At 50.5% G+C, this 20777-nt stretch overlaps 1 protein-coding gene across 2 annotated transcripts in view; it reads left to right on the top strand.

The window, feature by feature from the left end:
- The window catches only part of LOC118386725 (midasin-like), a 54403-nt gene that overhangs the window by 21319 nt on the left and 12307 nt on the right, over window positions 1–20777 (top strand). Inside the window, exons 25-72 of one of the 2 annotated variants that reach the window (XM_035774480.2) lie at window positions 17–225; window positions 1940–2086; window positions 2256–2397; window positions 2561–2695; window positions 3189–3327; window positions 3519–3657; window positions 3887–4017; window positions 4213–4351; window positions 4465–4594; window positions 4828–5085; window positions 5260–5457; window positions 5709–5917; window positions 6221–6343; window positions 6485–6682; window positions 6808–6915; window positions 7388–7576; window positions 7688–7777; window positions 7958–8221; window positions 8546–8813; window positions 9188–9347; window positions 9629–9745; window positions 9836–10044; window positions 10191–10339; window positions 10538–10737; window positions 10905–11134; window positions 11344–11457; window positions 11653–11782; window positions 11991–12097; window positions 12233–12366; window positions 12639–12799; window positions 13042–13162; window positions 13372–13585; window positions 13681–13927; window positions 14166–14289; window positions 14452–14619; window positions 14921–15135; window positions 15382–15787; window positions 15974–16086; window positions 16210–16879; window positions 17008–17169; window positions 17358–17640; window positions 17799–18037; window positions 18870–18965; window positions 19311–19405; window positions 19629–19753; window positions 19947–20105; window positions 20246–20429; window positions 20566–20749. In XM_035774480.2, the coding sequence (XP_035630373.1) occupies window positions 17–225; window positions 1940–2086; window positions 2256–2397; window positions 2561–2695; window positions 3189–3327; window positions 3519–3657; window positions 3887–4017; window positions 4213–4351; window positions 4465–4594; window positions 4828–5085; window positions 5260–5457; window positions 5709–5917; window positions 6221–6343; window positions 6485–6682; window positions 6808–6915; window positions 7388–7576; window positions 7688–7777; window positions 7958–8221; window positions 8546–8813; window positions 9188–9347; window positions 9629–9745; window positions 9836–10044; window positions 10191–10339; window positions 10538–10737; window positions 10905–11134; window positions 11344–11457; window positions 11653–11782; window positions 11991–12097; window positions 12233–12366; window positions 12639–12799; window positions 13042–13162; window positions 13372–13585; window positions 13681–13927; window positions 14166–14289; window positions 14452–14619; window positions 14921–15135; window positions 15382–15787; window positions 15974–16086; window positions 16210–16879; window positions 17008–17169; window positions 17358–17640; window positions 17799–18037; window positions 18870–18965; window positions 19311–19405; window positions 19629–19753; window positions 19947–20105; window positions 20246–20429; window positions 20566–20749 (8732 nt within the window). Of the gene's footprint in view, window positions 1–16; window positions 226–1939; window positions 2087–2255; window positions 2398–2560; window positions 2696–3188; window positions 3328–3518; window positions 3658–3886; window positions 4018–4212; window positions 4352–4464; window positions 4595–4827; window positions 5086–5259; window positions 5458–5708; window positions 5918–6220; window positions 6344–6484; window positions 6683–6807; window positions 6916–7387; window positions 7577–7687; window positions 7778–7957; window positions 8222–8545; window positions 8814–9187; window positions 9348–9628; window positions 9746–9835; window positions 10045–10190; window positions 10340–10537; window positions 10738–10904; window positions 11135–11343; window positions 11458–11652; window positions 11783–11990; window positions 12098–12232; window positions 12367–12638; window positions 12800–13041; window positions 13163–13371; window positions 13586–13680; window positions 13928–14165; window positions 14290–14451; window positions 14620–14920; window positions 15136–15381; window positions 15788–15973; window positions 16087–16209; window positions 16880–17007; window positions 17170–17357; window positions 17641–17798; window positions 18038–18869; window positions 18966–19310; window positions 19406–19628; window positions 19754–19943; window positions 20106–20245; window positions 20430–20565; window positions 20750–20777 lie in introns of both variants that reach the window. The other variant, XM_035774479.2, reaches the window with a different exon arrangement.

The following is a 20777-nucleotide window of genomic DNA, read 5'->3' as shown; positions in this document are numbered from 1 at the left end:
AATTCTTCCCCTATAGGCGTTCTGATTGACGCCATGAGAAAAGGCTACTGGATCATTTTAGATGAGTTGAACTTGGCCCCTACAGACGTCCTGGAGGCCCTGAACAGACTGCTGGACGACAACAGGGAGCTGTTTGTCGCAGAGACACAGGAGGTGGTCAAAGCTCACCCCCGATTCATGCTGTTCGCTACCCAGAATCCTCCTGGTTTCTACGGAGGCAGAAAGGTACGCGTCACTCAGGCCATAGTGGGATATTAAGATTAAATTGGAATAGTGTAGTTTGGTTATTTCAAGCAAGCACGCAGATTTTCTCACTGAGTACGATGTGATCTCTCCCTTAAGAGAGCCAAAGCGGGATAGTGATAGTGGTAGCAGTGTTAATTTCATCAACAAAAATGGTGACAAGAATATTCGTCACACACTTTTTTTGTGGCAATTGACAAGACTATAACTGAGTAAATATACCCAGAAAAAAACTATTGACTAAAACAAAATAGATTTTGTCATTTCAGTTGACTAAAATGAGATGAGTCAGAATTGTCTCTACCTAAAATCTGACTACTGAGTAGACTGGACAATAGTTTTTAGAGAGATTGAGAGCTTTTCGGTGATGAGCACAATATTAATATTTGCAGCACTGATGTGCAGCGCAGTTTTGTTCAGCGGTGAGAAGGACACGCCACACCTGGTACACACAGCCTACTGTACAGCAGCTGGTGAGCTGCGGAGGAGCAAGCGAGGAGTGTGGGCAGACAGGCTACGCCTCCGATTATACACATCGCCAGGCGACTCTTGCTTCCCCGTAGCTAACCAGTCACCGCCAGCCTTCTAGTTAACTACCCTTTGCCGGGTTAAGAAACACAAGCTGCTTTACAAAATTCAAAACCGATAGCAGCATTGAGTTTAATAGTAAAACAACAGTGTAGCTATGTTTTTCTCTCCCTTGAGTATAGAAAAGTAGGCGGTCTTTGAATTTGTAGTCTTGTAACCCTCCCACTTTCCCCATTGAATTTCATAGCCAGGATATGCAGCAAAAATCTCCCTCTGTTCCTCAGAGAAAACATCTTGATTCTCGTCCTTACCATTCAAAAGATATGACTCATAATACCGGCGCTAGTTTTCTTTTTTAGTCCTTCTATCGTTCATAAAGCATATCGCGGGCCATTCTGAAAACTAGGCTACTAGCGGACTCAGAACGTTAACCATTTGTTTAAGCTACGCCTAGTTCAGTCTTGTTACCTCATTAGCTAGCAATACCTAACAACCCAAGGCGCGTTCAGCAGGATGCAACGTTTTGGAATGTTCAGATAGCATATTTCTTTCTGACATGTTGAATACGGAACAACATTGGCTCTATTCATGGGATTTTGTAAAGAACGTGGCCCTGGTAACATTACCAGTAGCTTACAAAGAAAGCAAGGAAAAGGGATAGCAAGCAATTCATTGACTAAATCCTTCTAGCCAATTCACTATATCTGACTGGGTAAATCACTTTATTTTGAGCACTTGGTCCAGGACTCGGAGCACTGGGACTTGGACTTCAGAGATGGGGACTCGTGACTCGAACCGACCATTGGTGACTCAGGGGACACACTTGCTCTCACTCTGTGCTTCTGTGTGTCCCTGTTTGTTTTGTATGTGATGTGCGGTATCTACGCTGAATATATCATTCTTTATATATGTTAGTCATTATTTCTTCTGTTGGGAAGAGAATAGAATGTTATGCAGAAAAGTATTGGTTGGACAAGGTTATGTATGTTTGTGCACATGGAATAACTAGACTAAATCATTATTGAAACGGCATTATATTTTAGTCAGAATGATGTAAGAACTGGGTGAAATCTATAATAAAAAAACTAAGTGTCAGAAACAAACTCTGCGGTGTAGTTTGACAGGCCGAGTCTCATCGATTGCAATGTAATCTTAACCCCCCCGTCAGGTGCTGTCCAGGGCCTTCAGGAATCGTTTTGTGGAGCTTCACTTTGACGAGTTGCCCAGTGACGAGCTAGAGACCATCCTCCAGCAGAGATGTAGTCTTCCTCCGTCCTACTGCTCCAAGCTGGTCAAGGTCATGCAGGATCTCCAGGTGAGTGTCACATATTTGAGCCTCCCTTTCACATGCTAACTCGTTGCTTTTGGCGTTAAGGTAATGCTGTTGTGTGTGTGTGTGTGTGTGTGTGTGTGTGTGTGTGTGTGTGTGTGTGTGTGTGTGTGTGTGTGTGTGTGTGTGTGTGTGTGTGTGTGTGTGTGTGTAGTCTCTTCGCAGGGGATCCTCAGTGTTTGCTGGGAAACATGGCTTCATCACCCTGAGAGATCTGTTCCGCTGGGCCGACCGCTATCGGCTGGAGGAGCAGACGGACGCCTCTCGCGATTGGCTGCAGCATTTAGCTGATGATGGTAAGGCCCAATCGAATCACACCCCTATCTTACGCAAAAGGCACATTTTCGTTTTTTGTCTCTTGCCTTTTCTGTGCTCTTTTTTAAAATATATTTTTTTATTTGATTGTGTCGATGACATCCACTTCATATAATGTAATCAAACCCTGTCTCTCTCTCTCAGGGTTCATGCTGCTGGCTGGGCGAGTGAGGAAGCCAGAGGAGGCCGCTACCATCCAGTCTATCCTGGAGAAACACTTCAAGAGGACGGTGAACCCTGACAACCTGTTCTCAGAGGAGCAGCTCACCACACAGTTTAGTGAGTGGAGCAGGGCCTGGTTCACACAGACAACAATTGAATCACAACCCAACTGAGTGCATGACCCTGTTCGTTCACAGACAATTCCTATTGGAGGAGAGTGTCAACGACACAGGAACGCATTCAACTAAAGCTATAAAGTCAAAAGTGCAGAATGGGGTGTGGAGAATGTTCAATACAATGCACTCACAGGACATTCAATGTCAGAGTAACCACAGATTACCCGCGGTTGTACGTACTCAATATGTACTTCAGATGTTGAGAACACGAGGTGTCACTGTTCTCCATTATTTGGGGACAATAGTGTGTGAACATGAATATTGAGTGTGAAGTGGATGGAATGTGTGTCACGTGGCGTTGTCCGTCTCAACTGGAGTGACATTACGCACCTCCCTTTGCGTAACGTACTCAAATGATTTCCATCAAGTTTAGCCCGGCCATTTGTATTGGTCAGCGTGTCCGAAGAGTAAATCTGGGTTATTGTGATTGGCAGGTCCGTCCGTGGACAGCATCGCGGGAGTGCCCGAGGAGTTCCGTCACGTGGTGTGGACGCGGGGGATGAGGAGACTGGCCGTGCTGGTGGGACGGGCCCTGCGCTTCGGGGAGTCTGTTCTATTGGTGGGAGACACTGGGTACGATTCATACGGAGTCCCTGATTGTCCATTTGAATTAGAAATATAATTTCCAAAGCGAACATGGTAAAGTGAACGGCTCAGTAGTACCTACAGAACATCTCTGTGTCTACTTATCCGGAAGCCACTACATTAAAGTATTAGCCTCCAGAATGACAGATCAGTTAGAACGTAAGTTCTCCCCCCTTCAGGTGCGGTAAGACCACCATCTGCCAGCTCTTTGCTGCGCTGGCCGGACAGAAGTTCCTCTCCCTCAACTGTCACCTGCACATGGAGACGTCTGACTTCCTGGGCGGCCTGCGTCCTGTCAGACACACTGGGACACAGCAGGTAGATGGATACCACACTGATATTGGGCACAATCTAAATGGAACTATGAACGTATAAGTCTTAATGGAGCCGTCATTAAACTCTTCATAAGGCATTTTTATCTCGCTGAGGTCAAAAAATACATTCAATAAAATTATGCTGTATGGGTAAAGATCATGCAGTCACAAATGATAATGCAACAGATAATGCAGTCCCACTGACCCCCTCCCGTCGTTGTGCGTTTGTACAGGCGGACGCTGAGGACGGCAGGTTGTTTGAGTGGCACGACGGGCCCCTGGTCCTGGCCATGAGAGAGGGAGGGGTGTTCCTCATGGACGAGATCTCCCTGGCTGACGACTCTGTGTTGGAGAGACTCAACAGGTACACACCCTGACTATGCTCCAATATCGGCACTGGTATACGACTTAGGATCCTTCCCCGGAACATGACTTCATTCTAAATGGAATGCTAGTGTGGATATGGGAATAGGGCCACTTCCTCACGAGAATTAGCGTATAGCACTTCATTAGACGGCATTGACCTCTAAGCTCTGACCCTGCTCTCTGATTGGCTCAGTGTCCTAGAGACGGAGAAGTCTCTGGTGCTGGCAGAGAAGGGAAGTGGCGATGACGACGACGTGGAGGTGATTGCAGCAGGGCAGAACTTCCGCCTGGTAGCCACAATGAACCCTGGGGGAGACTTCGGGAAGAAGGAGGTGAACAGTCTATATTCTATTCTTTTCTAACTCTGCCTCTAAAGGACCACAAGCACGTTTGTTTGTTAGGTGGATGATCAGTCCAACTTGTTAACATTTCTCTGCGTGTCCAGCTGTCACCTGCGCTGAGGAACAGGTTCACGGAGATCTGGTGCCCCCAGAGTAACAGCCGCAGTGACCTGGTGCAGATCATCCAGCACAACCTGAGGACTGGCCTCTCATTGGACGATAGCGACCACCAAGGTACTCCTCTCCTCCACACACCACAGACATAATACAGCTATTCATCTAGGAGTAGCATTTGATAGTCTAGAATAGTCTGACTGCATATTTTATATAGTCTTCTCCAGTTTTTGTCGTGCTTTGCTTCAAATATGTTGCACCCTCTGTGTTAATTTGGCACCAGCACTTTCAATATCCATTTTACTTCCTTTTTGTGGCCATCTCTCACCATGACCCTTTGACCCCCAACCCAGGAGGACACATCGCCGAGCTCATGCTGGACTTCATCGACTGGCTGACCAACCAGGACTTTGGGCGGCGCTGCGTGGTCAGCGTCAGGGACATCCTGTCCTGGGTCAACTTCCTCAACCTGGTGTGTGAGCGCGACGCCGACGGCTTCATGACCATGGGGGAAGAGGGCGAGGAGGAGGCCGAGTGGGACCTCCGGCTGGACACGGTCACTGCCTTCATCCACGCAGCGTGCCTGGTCTACGTGGACGGCATCGGCTCAGGTAAGACACTGAGACACAAACTGTTGTTGGTGTGTGGGATTACAACAGCAAATGATCTGTTTTGCTTATGTGTGGCTAGAATACACAGCACGTGGAAGACGCTGGCTGCTGTTGTGAGAGGCTTAGTAACTACTAGAATCGTTTAATCACGCGACCCCTCCTATGGTGTCACAGGGACCACGGCGTCTGCTGCGGAGAACGCCCTGGTGGCGCGCAGGGCCTGTCTGAGCTTCCTGAGTACCAAACTGGCTGGGATCACCAAGCTGGACCAGGAGATGCTAGACGCGCTGAGGGTCTACGACACCAGCCTGTCCAGGGAGCCCCATTGGGGGGTGGACTTCTTTGGCATCGACCCCTTCTACATCCCGTCAGGTGTGGGACGCTTTGATCCTAGACGAGAGCATGGGCCCATTGGTCAAAAGTGGTACACTATATATAGGGTGCCATAGGAAGCAAGACTGGAGCGTGTGGTTTAATGGATCTGTTTTTGTAAAAAAAAAAAAAAAAAAAAAACATCCTTCAGTTTCTGTGTGTCGTTGGTGTTGAATGTGTTTACCTTTTTTCATAGATTTTTGTTTCCTTTTTCCATCCGTTTTTTTTTTTCGTCCTTTGATTCTGATCAGGCCCGGAGAGGGAAAGCAGGAGCCTGACTGACTATGCCATAGCCGCAGGCACCACAGCGGTCAACGCCCAGAGGCTCCTACGGGCCCTGAAGCTGCAGAGACCCGTGCTGCTGGAGGGCTCCCCTGGAGTGGGCAAGACCAGCCTGGTGGCCGCCCTGGCAAAGGCTTCTGGGAACCACCTGGTCAGGATCAACCTCTCTGAGCAGACTGTAAGACACTGTACACTAACTTTCACTGGGGATCTTGTGTTAATATAGAAGGCTTTACTACTATTATGCCAATTTCAAATGTTACTTGAAGGTTTCTGGATTCATATTTTGTATATGTGTGTACTATATAGTATTATTATGTCATTTCTGAACTTTCAACTTCAGGTACATGTTGTCGTATCGTTGTACTGGTATAAATTCATAAGATTGTGGAATTAAATGAGCAAGGAATTAACAACACAGTAATGGACAAGTGGAAGCACTTTTAAAACCTATGTACGATGTCATATCCTTTCCGGACAGGATGTGACAGACCTGTTTGGGACCGACCTGCCTGTGGAGGGAGGAAAAGGGGGAGAGTTTGCATGGCGGGATGGCCCTCTCCTGGCTGGACTGAAGTCTGGACACTGGATTGTCCTGGATGAGGTGGGGGGGCTCTCACTGTTTTTTTATTTGTATTAACTCCCCAGCAAATAGACATTTGTATAAACTTACTTGAATTTGTGTTGTTTTAGGTGATTAGATGTTTCGGAGAAGAATGCGATTTTTCTGTGTTTTTCTGTGTAGTTAAACTTGGCATCACAGTCGGTCCTGGAGGGGTTAAACGCCTGCTTTGACCACCGTGCTGAGATCTACATTCCAGAGCTGGGCATGAGCTTCCAGGTACAACACCAGAAGACCAAGATCTTTGGCTGCCAGAACCCCTTCACTCAAGGAGGGGGGCGCAAGGGCCTGCCCAAATCCTTCCTCAACAGATTCACGCAGGTAAGTGATTAAGAGCCAGTGTTTTAGATATATGTGATGATATGTTGAATAAATATTATGGTTGATTTGAATATATTTGAGTCATTTGGGGAAGAAATCAACAGACATTTCACCTGTTTTCTCAGGTGTTTGTGGATCAGCTGACCAGTGAGGACATGGAATTCATAGGAGACTCCATCTTCCCAAACATTGACAATCAGATCATCTCTAAAATGGTGCAGTTCAACAACCGGGTAGGTAGAGCAGTCCTGTTCCCTTCAGCCCTTTTCAACTCTTTGTTTTTCTGGCTCTCTGTGACCGTTGGGGAGGTGACATGTGTCCATATTTGACCTCACAGCCAAGGACAATGCCCGCCAGCCTGTAGAGCTGCGGCCGATGTTCCTCACATTTAGTGCCATTTAGTGCGTGGCAAAGTGACCAAAAAACACATTGTCCTTGTCAAATGGGTCACGATAGTCCCTCTGATTTATGTTGAGGACTTGTTTGATAGAGATTCAATTCTGTTTTTGTCTTTTCCACCTGTAATGTCATGAAATGACTGAGGCCCCGCCCCATTTCTTTGTTGGCCACCATATTTCTCCTAATCCTTTTTTGGCTGTCTTAAATGCCATTTTGTCTAGCCACTCATATTCCTTAACTCTGTTCCCCTAAAAAAAAATATATGTTTTTAATGGACAATTGTATTGCATTCTTATTTTCCCACAGCTGGTCCATGAGGTGTCTGTGGAGAGGAAGTGGGGTCAGAGGGGAGGCCCCTGGGAGTTCAACCTGCGTGACATGTTCCGCTGGTGTCAGCTGATGCAGGCCGACCAATCGCCAGGGTTCTTCAACCCGGGTCAGCATGTGGGGTTGGTGTACGCTGATAGGATGAGGACCGAGGCAGACAAAGCCCAGGTATGTAGACTACAACTCCTGTACGTATGTAGAACCTTTACTCGGTGGGTTTGTGTTCAAACTTCCTTTTTTATTTATTTTTTTATCACTTGACGTGTTTTGTGTCTTCAGGTGCTGTCTGTGTTCAGGAAGGTGTTTGGTGAGGACTTTGAGCCCTACACCGGATCAAGACAATTCCACATCACTCCACTCAATCTGCAGGTCAGTCATGTTGCGAACTCCATCCAATTTTCGAAAGATATTAATATTATTATTATTATTGAAAGATATTATCGAGAAATGTTTTGATTGTACTGATAAAATGGTGTCATTCAGAGCTAATTATCGAGACAGTGAATTGGCCCTTCATCTCTGTCCCCCGCCTCTCTCCCTCTCGTCCAGGTGGGCTTCTCTGTGCTCCAGCGTAGCGGAGGTGCACCTGTGGCCCTGGACCCTCCTCTGTCCATCACCCACCAGGCGCTGCGGCCCCTGGAGTCCCTGATGAAGTGTGTGGAGATGGGCTGGATGGCGATGCTGGTGGGCCCCACGGCCAGCGGGAAGACCAGCCTGGTGCGCCTCCTGGCCCTGCTCACCGGACACCGCCTCCGCGTCATGGCCATGAACAGTGCCATGGATACCACCGAGCTGCTGGGAGGGTTCGAGCAGGTAGCCAATCACAGAGAGACTTATGAGAGGATCCGTTTTAGCAAGGCGATGAGCAGAGTGGTTATGTGATCAAGACACCTAATGAGTAGTAATTAGGAACACACGCTGATTTGTAGATCAGTGATTCCGTGCAGTCCGACTGCAATTTAGTCGAACACGCACACTATACACGCTTCTTTGTAGGGCCAAGTTCTTTGTAGCGTTTGTGAGTTCTTAGTATTGAGTGTTGAGTTATAGTGTTGGTTGAGTTGGGATTGAAGCACGGGTCGGGTCGGCTTCCGTTTTCCTTTCCGGAGTGCTGAGTTGGGTCCGTTCTCTTTCCAGGTGGACATCGTGCGGCCCTGGCAGCAAGTGCTGGAGAACGTGGACTACATCGTCGCCATGGTGACGCGGCGGGGCCTGATGTCGCTGGACGGGGCCGGGGTGCAGGACACCGAGTTCCTGTTGAAGACCTGGAGCCTGTTCTACCGCTGGCTGAAGGAGGAGGGGCTGGAGAGGACCGGGGGGGCGGTGACCTCGGAGGCGCTGAACAAACTGGAGGTCATCATCCTCCTGCTGCAGAAGCTCAACACCAAACTCAAGGTGTTCACAGGTACGGTATATTTGTGCACTTTATTTTGATTGAATAACACAAACGGGCAGGAAGGTACAAGTGCATCTTCCTCGAGGTCATGTCAGGACCAGGCAGCTCCCTCTGGAACAGACGATCATTATCATGATGACTGTGTATGTGTAGTTGATTAATGAAATGTTTGACGCAAGTAGTAAAGAAGGACGACACTGGGTCGTTGTACACTGGGTCGTTGTACACTGGGTCGTTGTACACAGGGGCTGTGGGGAAACTCACCATAGCATTTTGCTCACGGCACATATCGTTGCTCGAGAAAAATATCTACCCGTCTTCATGTGATAAACTCTGGTTGAATAGTGTAAACTCTGTTCTGTGTCCCCACCCTCTCTCTCCAGACATGTCCAAGCTGCAGATGGACTTCACCCTGCTGAAGGAGCGTCTGGCCCAGCTGCAGGACGGCTGGAGTAACGGAGGCTTCGAGTGGCTGGACGGCATGCTGGTGCAGGCCCTGCAGGCTGGGGATTGGCTGCTCATGGACAACGTCAACTTTTGCAGGTGAGAAATGGCCTGCATCTGAAATGATCACATTGAAGGAAAAGACACTGTTATATTTACAGGGAGTTCCTGAACCCCTTGGTTTGAGTTAACCCTTGGTTTGTGTTGTCCCTTGGTTTGAGTTAACCCTTGGTTTGAGTTAACCCTTGGTTTGTGTTGACCCTTGGTTTGAGTTAACCCTTGGTTTATGTTAACCCTTGGTTTGAGTTAACCCTTGGTCTGATGCAGGATGCCACCAGAGTGTGTTGTAGATGGTAAATGGCTGTTGTGTTTGTGTTAAGTCCCTCTGTGTTGGACCGTCTGAATGCCCTGCTGGAGCCCGGCGGCTGTCTGACCATCAACGAGCGCGGGGTCATCGACGGAACCACCCCCTCCATCACCCCACACCCCAACTTCAGGTACAATACAAAAGGTTACACACACACACACACACACACACTGTTTGGATAGTCCGGTCTCAACTCATCACGTCTCCCCATCTCCTTTAGGTTGTTCCTGACCATGGACCCAGTCCATGGCGCGATCTCCAGAGCCATGAGGAACCGAGGGGTGGAGATCTACATCCCAGGGGAACACGAGGGGGTCTGCTGGGACACGCTGGACCTGAAGACTGTACTCCACACCGCCGGGGTGACCGGAGACTGTGTGTCTGACCTGCTGATCGAGATACACACCGACATCAAAGCTAGCATCTGGGGTAAGCCCTGGGCACTGCGAGAAACCTCTCCAAAAGATGGAGGATGTCAGTTAGATATCAGCTGGGGTTGGCACGTTGCTTGTTTCTCCCAAATCAAAGGTATCCGTAGGAGGAGTCATCTGATACGAATCTCTCTGTCCACCCAGACTCCCCTGCGTCATGCGTTTCCTCCCTGCTCCACGCTGCAGCCCTGCTGTCCTGCCAGCTGCAGAGAGGGGTGGACCTGCCCAGTGCCCTACAGCACGCCTGTGGTGAGGCTTACTCCCTCTGCCAACGCACCAACGCCAGCCAACAGGTACCAACCAACACTCTCACCGCTACCCTCAGCCAATCAGCCTCTCCCTGTTCCTCTGTGATGTAGGATACCCCGGCGACCAGTCTAGATCTACGTAGTGACATCCCACTGTCCAATACGACTTTTATTCTCCTACATTTATATTCTATCATATTTATAAGCTTTACATGTCTTGTCCCCTGCTCTGTGTTGTTCCAGCAAGCCCAGGAGGTGATTGAGCGTCGCCTGTCCATCCTGGACACAGAGGACTGGGGCAGCGGGCTGCTGTGTGCCGGGGTGTGGCCCGACGGCTTCCCCTCCGCCCTGCTATCCACAGAGGACTCCTGCTTCTCCTCGGTCCTCCGTGACGGACAGGTCCTCTCCTTCTGCCTCAACACGCTCAGCATGCAGGGCAAGAGGTGAGACTCGTAGGTCACAGGTCGGGGTGCCAGGAGTTTTTACTGATCATATGATCAGAGGCCTGGAGAAACAGATTAGAACTAGGCCCCAGAGTTTTACCGGGTCTTATTGTAGCTATAATGCAAACCTTTTGGATTGACGTGTGTCTCTGTGCGTGTGTCACCAGGAGCCGTCCGCTCAGCCTGTGTGACCTCCAGAGGGCGCTTCAGAGCGGGACAGCGCTGCACGAGGGTCTGGTGTTCTCCGGCGGCGTGGTGGACCTGGTGGAGGACGGTGACGCCCTACGCCTGCTACCCACCGCCGTCAGGCTGCTCATCGAAAGGGCCTCGCACTCTGACTGGATGCTCCGCACCGCCTGGCTCTCCAGCCTAGCCAAGAGCTACAAGCACGCGCCTGGTAGGGGAGCTCCACTCACTGCCATTATTCCTTCGTAAAAAAAAAACAACCTTTATGTAGCTTTGTTGCTGCCTACCAGGGGCGTGCATTTGGTGTATGTTACTGTTTGTGTCAAGGGGACTACTCTGTGGTCAGTGGAGCTTTGTAGCCGTCTGTCTGTGGTGCAGGTTACTCTGAAGGATGTCTCTGAGATCCGTTTGTTGTTTCAGAGGTGGCACTGGTGCAGCTGGAGGCAGGGAACAGAGCTCTGAAGGCCATTTTCAGCAGCAAGCTGACTGTGAAGGGGAAGTGCCTCACTGAGCTGCTGCAACCACACAGCACAGGTAGGCTAAACAAACTCAATTCCTCAATGTATACGTTAGATACCGATTGTACAAAAAAAGAAAAACTCCCCCGGCTATTTCCCGAACACCCTCCAGCTCTTTTGCACAGATCTTACATACCATAACTCCCATCAAAACAATCCCTTTTCACAAATTTGCTCAATTGACTTTAATGGTCACGTCTGTTCTTGTTAGATGACTACAGGATTCTGGTGGACATGCGTTGGAACAAGCAGTACCTGGACATTCTGGCCAACACGTGCAACTTTGAGGACGAGGAGAGGTACATGGAGTTCATGGAGGCTCTCAACGCAGTGGCCAACAGGTATGTGTCCGGCTGTGTCCCATATGGGACCCTATTCCCTATGTAGTGCACAGCTTTTTTTTGACCCGGGCATATCGGGCTCTGGTCAAAACTAGCGCCTTTCACATATAGGGAGCCATTTGGGATTCAACCTCAAATGTTTAGTGACTGGGTTTACACCGGGGGCTGTGGTTGCTGAGTAACCTGGGTGTGATGTGCATCCTAACAGGATCATACTGTTGACGGACAGAGAGGAGAGGGCTGCGGTGGGGAGCTGTGCTATCAAGACATCAGCACACAACAGCGCGTTGAGGCTGGCTACTGCTTTCTCCAAAGGTACAGCATTCGTCTGTACAGTACACCATGTTGAACAAAACCCAGGGGAAGTCCTCGGTCAAGTATATGGTAATTGGGGGGGGCTGTGGAAATATGAGTTTTAATATTGATGGAGTTTTGTTTTGACCGTTAAAGGGACGGTGGACATTGGTCGTCTGCCTCACCCAGTGTTGATGCACCTGCGCTCCTTCTTTGACCTGTGGGACACCTTCACACTGCAGGCCGTGCAGACTGGACAGCCCTACATATCTGACCACCTCATGTTCGAGGTTGGTCGTATATACCGTCGTAGTCATTGCAGTTGCGTTTTAGTTTCTCTCGTTCAGCAACCGTCGTCAACCTTTGCGTGTGTGTGTGTGTGTGTGTGTGTGTGTGTGTGTGTGTGTGTGTGTGTGTGTGTGTGTGTGTGTGTGTGTGTGTGTGTGTGTGTGTGTGTGTGTGTGTGTGTGTGTGTGTGTGTGTGTGTGTGTGTGTGTGTGTGTGTGTCCACCACGGAATGAAATAGAACGATGGTAATTAACAGGATCTATGGTGTCCACAGATCCTGCAGCTGCTGCAGTGGAGAGACCGGTTCTGGCAGGTGTGTAACTCGCTGCCTGCCGACTCCCAGGGAGTGTCGGTCCTCTCGCTACACTGGCAGTGGGTCCAGAAACACCTCATCCTCCGGCTGCCACAGCTGCTACTGGGAGATGGCACCCATGAGTGAGTGACGTCTTCCTTTCTTTTCTTTTTTACCCAGGAGTCAGTATTTCGAATCCTCCGACGGACTTTCTGGACATTTAGAATCAAACACTTTGACTTGACAGCAAAAGTATTCCCTACATCGTTCACTACACTTGACCGGAGTCAGCGTACTAACATAGGCAATTTGTGGAGGCAGACTTTGTGTTTTCTGGCTGCAATGTAATGACTGACAACTACCCTGTGCTGCCCTGCTGTTCCAGTGGTCAGCAGGAGCTCCAGACGGTGTCGGCTGCCATCCAGACCGTCCTGTCCACCTCTGTTACCGTGGCCACCGCCCTGAAGGGGATCCAGAAGACCCTGGGGAAACCTCTTCCATTCAAGGTACAGAGGAAGAGAGCATTCAATCCACTCTGACGAACACCTTTACACTGCCCTAACTGTTAATGGCACTCAAGTGAAGTTGAAAAATCTATGATTTATTTTACAAGTTAAAACAGTGCATAACGGTATTTGTCAGACACCTTCATCGGGTAGAGTTCACGGAGATCGTCCATGTTATATGACGCTGTCTCCCTCTCCATCTCCCATAGCTGGAGTCTGTGGCTGAGTGTGCTTCCCAGCTGAGGGTCCTGAGCAGGGCCCTGGACGTGGGCGACCTGAGGCTGGACAACACAGCCTCCCTGTGGAGACAGGAGCTGGTCCGCCTGCAGGGAGCCGCTCTGGGCCTGGACACCAAGGAAAGACTGCTAGAAGCCTGGGGCCTGGTCCTGCTAGCCAACAACCAGCTAGAGCCCCAGAACTCCGGTAACCTGGTGCTGCAGAGTGAAGTGTCTATGTCTCGATCTGTGTGTGTTTGCATCTGTGTAACTATTCATTATTCCATTCTATCCTGGCCCCAGGTGTCCTGGAGAGGCTGGTGTCATGCGTCCAGCAGCAGCAGGATCACATGACCTCGTGCGGCCTTCTGGAGGTACGCCCCTCCTCCGTGCATGACGAGGGGGACCAGGGGGACAGCGCGCCTCCCTGTAGAGAGGTGCTACAGCAGCTCAGCCGCAGGGCCCAGCTCTGGCCTCTCATGGAGGAGCTGGCCGTCCTCAACCAGCTCAGGCTCAGCACCGACCTGCTGCAGCTGGCTCTCACACAGGGGTAAGGGAACGGCCAAACTGGGTCAATGGAGGAAGTACACCTCATGACGGATGGAGGACTTATCTCCCTTTACTTGAATCAGTGTTTGTATCATGCCTGAAAGTATGTAGCGTTTCAAATGTGTCATCTTTGGCATATTAGACACCTCACACACAAGCAGCAATAATGCCATCAAAAATAAGTTTGTTGTGCCATGTAGTTGTATCGATAACTAACCAGTGTTTACTTTTGCCCACAGGGACAGGGAGTCAGAGGACAGCCTGCGTCGCGAGGTCTCCCAACACCTGCGCTTCTGTCTCCAGTCCACCCCCATGAACGTCACCCAGCTCCAGCCCCTCTGGTTCCTCCTCAGCAGTGACCGGGTCAGTGGTTCAACCAGTTTACCCTCAGTGTAATTGATTTATCATGTTGATGTATTGTCCTTCAAGAGGACATCCCTGTACCTGTGCCTCAAACAGAACAGAAGATGTGGTTTTGTGTCATGTGTTGTTGACTGTGGTGCCTGCCTGCATTTCCCCTCCCAGCCTGTGGAGGAGCTGCAGTTTGTGTGGTGTGATCTGCTGTCGGAGGCCCTGTCGGCCCTGTGGAGCAGCAGTGTGACCGCTGACCCCGAGCGCTGGCTGAAGTGGGACCCCCTGTGTCCTGAGGGCCAGATGATATCATCCAAGTCACCTCTGGGACCTGATAAAATGGTAGCTAATGTAACATGTAGGATATTAGAGAGGCTCACTGCTTGCCAAAACAATCTCAATGTGTGTTGATGTCAATGATGTTGGTTTGATTTGTGCATCAGGATTTGGACCCATTTACATCACTGAATTGAATTCCATTTCCTGCCATTCCGATTCCAATATGTTACTCCTTAGCCTTCTTACTCCTTAACCTCAGTTGTACCACATACAGAGCCGGCTGGTGGACGGGATTTAGTTAATTATTGAATTGAATTGGAGTTTTCCATAAATGAGGTGTTCACTCTCCTTGCGTCACCTCTAGGGTCCTGACATGCTGAGCAAAGCAGTGTGGTCCAGGTGCATGTTAGGGGTTCTTAGCAGCAGCGAGACAGGGGGAAGTTGGGACCCCACGGGGACGTCCCTCCTGTCCTCGTCCCGGGTCACCCTGGGGGAGTGGAGGGAGAGGACCGAGCAGCTCCAAGACGTCACCGCCGTGCTGTGGGACAACTTGGCTGTCCCGGCCCTGGCCGAGTTCAGGTACACGCGCTGGAGAAAGACACGCGCACCCCAGGCTTATAGAGGGGAATCACCACAAACAACATTGAACGCTGACACTATCAATAAGAAAAGTCTTTACCCTACCTATATCAAGAGTGGTGCACACAATCTATGGTTGTGGTGCACACAATCTATGGTTTTGGTGCATATCTACAAGGCCTACTATCGATATCCATTTGACTCTAGATTATCTCTGTCTCACCCTCTCTTTGTTGGTTCTCTCAGGAGAACTGACCTGCGGCTGCAGGGCGTGGTGCTGCGCAGGCAGCTACAGGCCCTTTCAGAGCTGCTCCCCCCGGGGCTGCAGGAGGGCTACACCGAGACCTGCGAGAGCCTTGTGGAGGACCAGGACCCTCTGGTAGCTGCCCAGGAGGTCCAGACCGCCCTCAGGGACTTCCTGCCCCCCAACCTGCTCCCCGAAGGCCTGCTGGACGCCCTCCTCACCTGCCTGCAGCAGTTTGTCCAGAACAGGGTCCAGGGCTCTATCCGCGTCCAGGGCTTCAGCCAGCTGGTCCGCTCCGGGGTCTTCTGGGTCAACATGGGCCTGCTGCAGATTAAGACCTGGACCCCACAGACCATCTTCGACCCGGCCGTGAAGAGGGCCTACAAGCTGGACTACGCCCAGGAGGAGGTGGGCCACTGTCAATGCAGCAGTCTCTGAATCCAGTTGAATCCAGCAGTCTCTGAATTCAACCTTGTAGAGTGTAGTAATGACAGGAGATATTATTTCTCTGGTCTTTTTTTAACATTGGAGTTGAGGGTCATTCTCTTCCCCTATTATGTGACGTTGACAGTGCCCCTTTCTTCTCTTTCCCAGCTGGCTTTGCTGCAGGAGGAGTGGCGAGGACGCAGTCTGTCCTCTCAGCTGCTGACCGGAGCTGAGCTGGAGGAGAGCAGCACCACCGACGGCTTCCAGCATCCTCGCATCAGGTGAACAACCGTCCACAGTATCAGAACTCAACGTGTCCACAGACACCATGGCAATATATGTTCTGGTTGCCTGGTTTTTGCCAGATGGGGTCTTTTTAAACGTCATCGTCTCTGTGTCCGCAGGTACCTGTGGATCCGTATGCAGCAGGTGAAGGAGCAGATAGCAGAGCTCTCCAGGAAACAGGCCTGCAGGCCCAACGAGCCCCAGTACGGCAGGCTGTTCCAGGAGCTGCAGCACTACCTCTGCAGCATCGGCCAGCCGGCCGCTGTGGAAGACCTGCTCTCCCACCTGCTGAAAGCCCTCCAGGGGAGTGGCCCCAAATTCAGGTCGGGGACTCAGAGCTTGCTGAAGGAGGAGGCTGTGTGGCAGGCATCGCAGCACCGCTTCGCCCAGAGGCTGGTGGAGGAGTACCCGCTGTACCCTGACGTGGTGGGGCCCCTGAGGACCGCCATCCTCCAGCTCCGGCACGGCATGAGGCTGGTGGCATCCCAGGTGGACTCCTCCCTAACTCCCATTCCTGGCCTGCCCAAGCTGGTGTCCTGCCTACTGGCCTTCCCTTCCATCTCCCCCAGCCTGCCCTCTTACCTGGCCAGGGCAGACTACCTGTGCTCCAGGGGCTGCATGGATGTTCTGAGGGGCCTAGGGAAGCTCTTGCCCCAGCCGGACCCAGATCACGTGGTCCCAGAGCCAGGGACGTTACTCCTGAACGCTCTGCTGTACCTGCAGTGTCACGCCCTCTCCACAGGCCAGCTCAGCCAGGACACACTCAAACTCTTCAGACACATCTGTCAGGTGGGCGTCACACGTTTTGATTGGATAACATTGGATGTCGACTTTTTGATTGGCTTTTGTTGATCTTATTGATTGATAGTCAGGTGGACCAACCAGTGTTCATGTTGTTTGTCATGCGGTATGTCCAGGCTCTGGTGAACGAGTGGGACGAGCAGGAAAGACGTGCACGGGAGAGAGAGCAGCTCGAGGCCAGTCTGTACCGTCACCGCAGCAGACTCCACGGAACGGGCCTGAGCGAAGACGAGCAAGAGGAGAGAGACTTCAGACGCTGCTTCCCCCAGTTTAACAAGGTACAGTCACGTCAGGGCTAGCCAATGGATCCAATGTAATCTCTCTTTAGTTTGTTACATTTCACTATCACCTAGTCAACTTTTGCAACCGTAAACAACCTGCCTCTCTAACTCTCTCTCACTTTCTCTTCTGTCTCTCTCACTTTCTCTCTCATCTCTCACTTTCTCTTCTCTGTCTCTCTCCTCAGGACTTTTCTGACATCACTGCCCAGCCCAGTCTGGAAGGACCGGCAGACAGGGGAGAGCCAGAGGAGGAGGAAGTGACCGAAGATCCCAGCGAAGCTGGCTGCCTGTCTCCAGCCTGTATGAACACTGTGGTACAGGTCCATCAACGCCTCTGTCTGGGCTACACCCAATCACTGTGGTACCAGGCCAGTGCTCCAGCCATTCACAGCAGAGATCACATCCGAGCTCTGGTCTCCTCCTATCAGACCACAGCCCCTGTGATGTCACGCTTCTACCATCTCATGGGTGGGTAGGACACTTAGTCATGCCATGTCTGTATTTATATCTACACAATTACACAAAACCTGAAATTGAGAGGTGTCGGGACTTTTAAGCCCTTCCTACAGGTATGTTATAATGTTTACGACTTTGTCTAAATCGGTATTCCCCCGCGTGGCCCTCAGACTCTGAGATGGACCAGCAGATGACAGGCACCCAGCTGCTTCTCAGCGCCCTGCTCCAGAACACTGTCCAGGGGACCCCGGGGCCCCAGGGCCTGACCCTCCAGCCAGACGGGCCCTATGACTTCTACCAGCAGCCCAACATGAGCGAGGCCCGCCTGTGTCTGCCTGTACTGGAACAGCTGGCCCTGGCTGTCAGACAGAGGCTGGAGGAGTGGCCCGAGCACCCTGCCCTAGTGCAGGTAAGAACCATGAGTGACCCAACCTATGGGCTTATAAGTGTCTCGTATCTCATATCCCCATGTAAGGGTTTGCTGAACTTAGTAGTTGAGTGCTATTTTGAATGAATATTACTTGTTTCTTAATCCACTTTTTCCAAAGGCTTTCACAAGAGAGAAATTTAACATGGGGTTGGATTCTAAATGTTGAACGTTGAGATATTAAAGACACGATAGATCAGACACATAGTATATTAAGGAGTGAGATCTGTAGAAAGACAGAGTGGCTGTGGAATGTGCTGGGTGGACGGAGATCAAAGGATTGCTATACGGGAAGCAGATGAACATCTGTGGATTAGGCGAAGGAGGGGTTGAGGTCAGGTCAGATCCCCTGAAGGGAGTAATACAGGTTTTACTACCCTCTTCCTGTTTAACCATAAGATGTAAGGATTGGAGAGAAGGAGGAGTGTCTTAAATGGGATATATATAAATAGGTGTGTGTGTGTGTGTGTGTGTGTGTGTGTGTGTGTGTGTGTGTGTGTGTGTGTGTGTGTGTGTGTATATATATGTACATACATACATACATACATACATACATACATACATACATACATACATACATACATACATACATACATACATACCTGTGATGGTGAGAAATGTCTGGTTGTCTGAATTACAGCTGTCACGACCCTTTTGGGAAGAAGTAAACTTGGTTAAAGCGTCTGTAGTGTCCGTGAGTTATTGACTCTGATAAAACAAGAACCTAACAGTAGGTTACTGCATCCTGCCACCAGCGTCAGTAAGCATTCATGTGTTTAGTGTTGCTGAGCTTGTCTCCGTCTCTCTGTTCCAGTTGACGGTGGTGATGGAGAGGATCATGGGCTTCAGTCTGGCCAGCCCACTGGCCAAGTTCCTCAACGGCCTGGAGATCCTGCTCAGCAAAGCCCAGGTGCGTCCTCCTTGCCACTACTGCTGTTATTCTCCCTCTCTTAGCCTGGTCCTAGATACAGTATGTTTGTGCAGTATGTTTATGCTGACTATAGGAGATGGCAAGAACCATACAAACAGACGTGTGACCAGGCTATCCAGCGGCGGCAGGTAGCCTGGCTGTTAAGAGCGTTGGGCCAGTAACCGAAAGGTCGCTGGTTTGAATCCCCGAGCCGACCGGGCTCCATACCCCTAGTCAGAAGTTGTAGCCTTATAAAGGCAATAGGGTGCCATTTGGGATGCAGGGCCATCTCTTCCTATAATGGCCCTAACCCTGTTCTAACTTCACCCTCTTTGCCCTCCTCAGGAGTGGGAGAACAACGCCAGCCGCAAGGTGTCTCTGAGGAGGGAGCTGGAGCCTGTCACTAACCTCATCATCCTGTGGCGCAAACTGGAGCTCAAGTAAGGAACAGCGGGCAGGCAGGGTTACACTCCTGGTTATGATACTGTTACCTTTTTTATCTTCCTCATCATGCGTATCATTTTCTGTTAAGAGTTATTGTAGTGTAGACGTGGTGGGCAATTGGCATGCATTTTGACACTATGGGAGAAAAATGGATCCGGTTTCCCACAACCCGCTAGACTTTAAGGTCTTTCTACTTTATTTATTTCTATGTGTCAACAGCTGTTGGTCCAGCAGTCTGGACAACGCCTTGAAGCGTCACACAGAGAGATCCACCAAGCACTGGTTCTCCCTCTACCAGCTGGTTGAGAGGTACCTGGAGGAGCAGAGGATGGACACCGGCACAGGTATGAAACTGTTGGGTGACATTCATACGGTACCGAACGGAAGTAAACAGACTAAAACAAGGAAGGGACTACCTGGACCTGTCCAATTTTTCCGTTGGAAAAAAAAATGTTTTGACGCCGTTTTCCATTGCATGCCCTAATGGACACTGGAGTATTAGCCAGCTAACTCTCCCTGTCCTCTTGTCTCCAGTAGAGGGCGATCTGTCTCTGGAGAGTCTGTCCCTGTCCACGGTGTCGTCCACGCTACAGGCCTTCATGGAGGGTTCCACGCTAGGGGAGTACCACACGCGGCTGGCCATGCTTCTCAGCTTCCACTGCCACCTCCTCCTGGCCCCCAGCCAGCACGGACAAGGTGGGACCCAACCCAGCATCCCCTCACATGCATACTTTTACAGACACACTGTAGTCTGCGCTAAGTCCGTTGACTTGGTGTTCACCTTTTTCAAACATGCAGATGTAGTCCTGACTAGGAAGTCCTTCCTGCTTTCACAGAAACTCTCTGCAGTCTCCTCTGGAATCTGCACAAGTACTACACGCAGTTCTCAGAATGCATCCAGACCAAAGTCACTCAGCTCCGCCAGCCCATTGAGAAGGAGCTCAAGGACTTTGTGAAGATCTCCAAGTGGAACGACGTCAGTTTCTGGTCCATCAAACAGTCGGTGGACAAGACCCATCGGTAAGACTGCCTGTTGAATAAAAGTTCCTCATTTTCTTGTGTATTAAAAAAAAATGACCGTTACGCCATACCATTTGACCTTTGATCCCCATCCAGTAAATACATGACAATATCCACCACTCTTATGGTTTCCCAGAACCCTGTTCAAGTTTGTGAAGAAGTTTGAGGCAGCGCTGAGCGGGCCGTGTGCCCCGGCACTGATGGAGCAGGGGGACAGTGCCAGCCTGGACAGTGTGGATGCCAACCAAGAGAACACCCCGTTGCACAGGCTTCACCATGCCCTGAAGAACGCCCTCCCTGGCAAGGCCAGAGACCTACAGGTGCAGTACAAACCACCCTCTAGCCACA

This window comes from Oncorhynchus keta, chromosome 8 (genome assembly GCF_023373465.1).
Source record: "Oncorhynchus keta strain PuntledgeMale-10-30-2019 chromosome 8, Oket_V2, whole genome shotgun sequence".
Classification (NCBI taxonomy): domain Eukaryota; kingdom Metazoa; phylum Chordata; class Actinopteri; order Salmoniformes; family Salmonidae; genus Oncorhynchus; species Oncorhynchus keta.
Note: the sequence above shows the minus strand (reverse complement) of the source record. Positions and strands in the feature narration are given on the sequence as shown.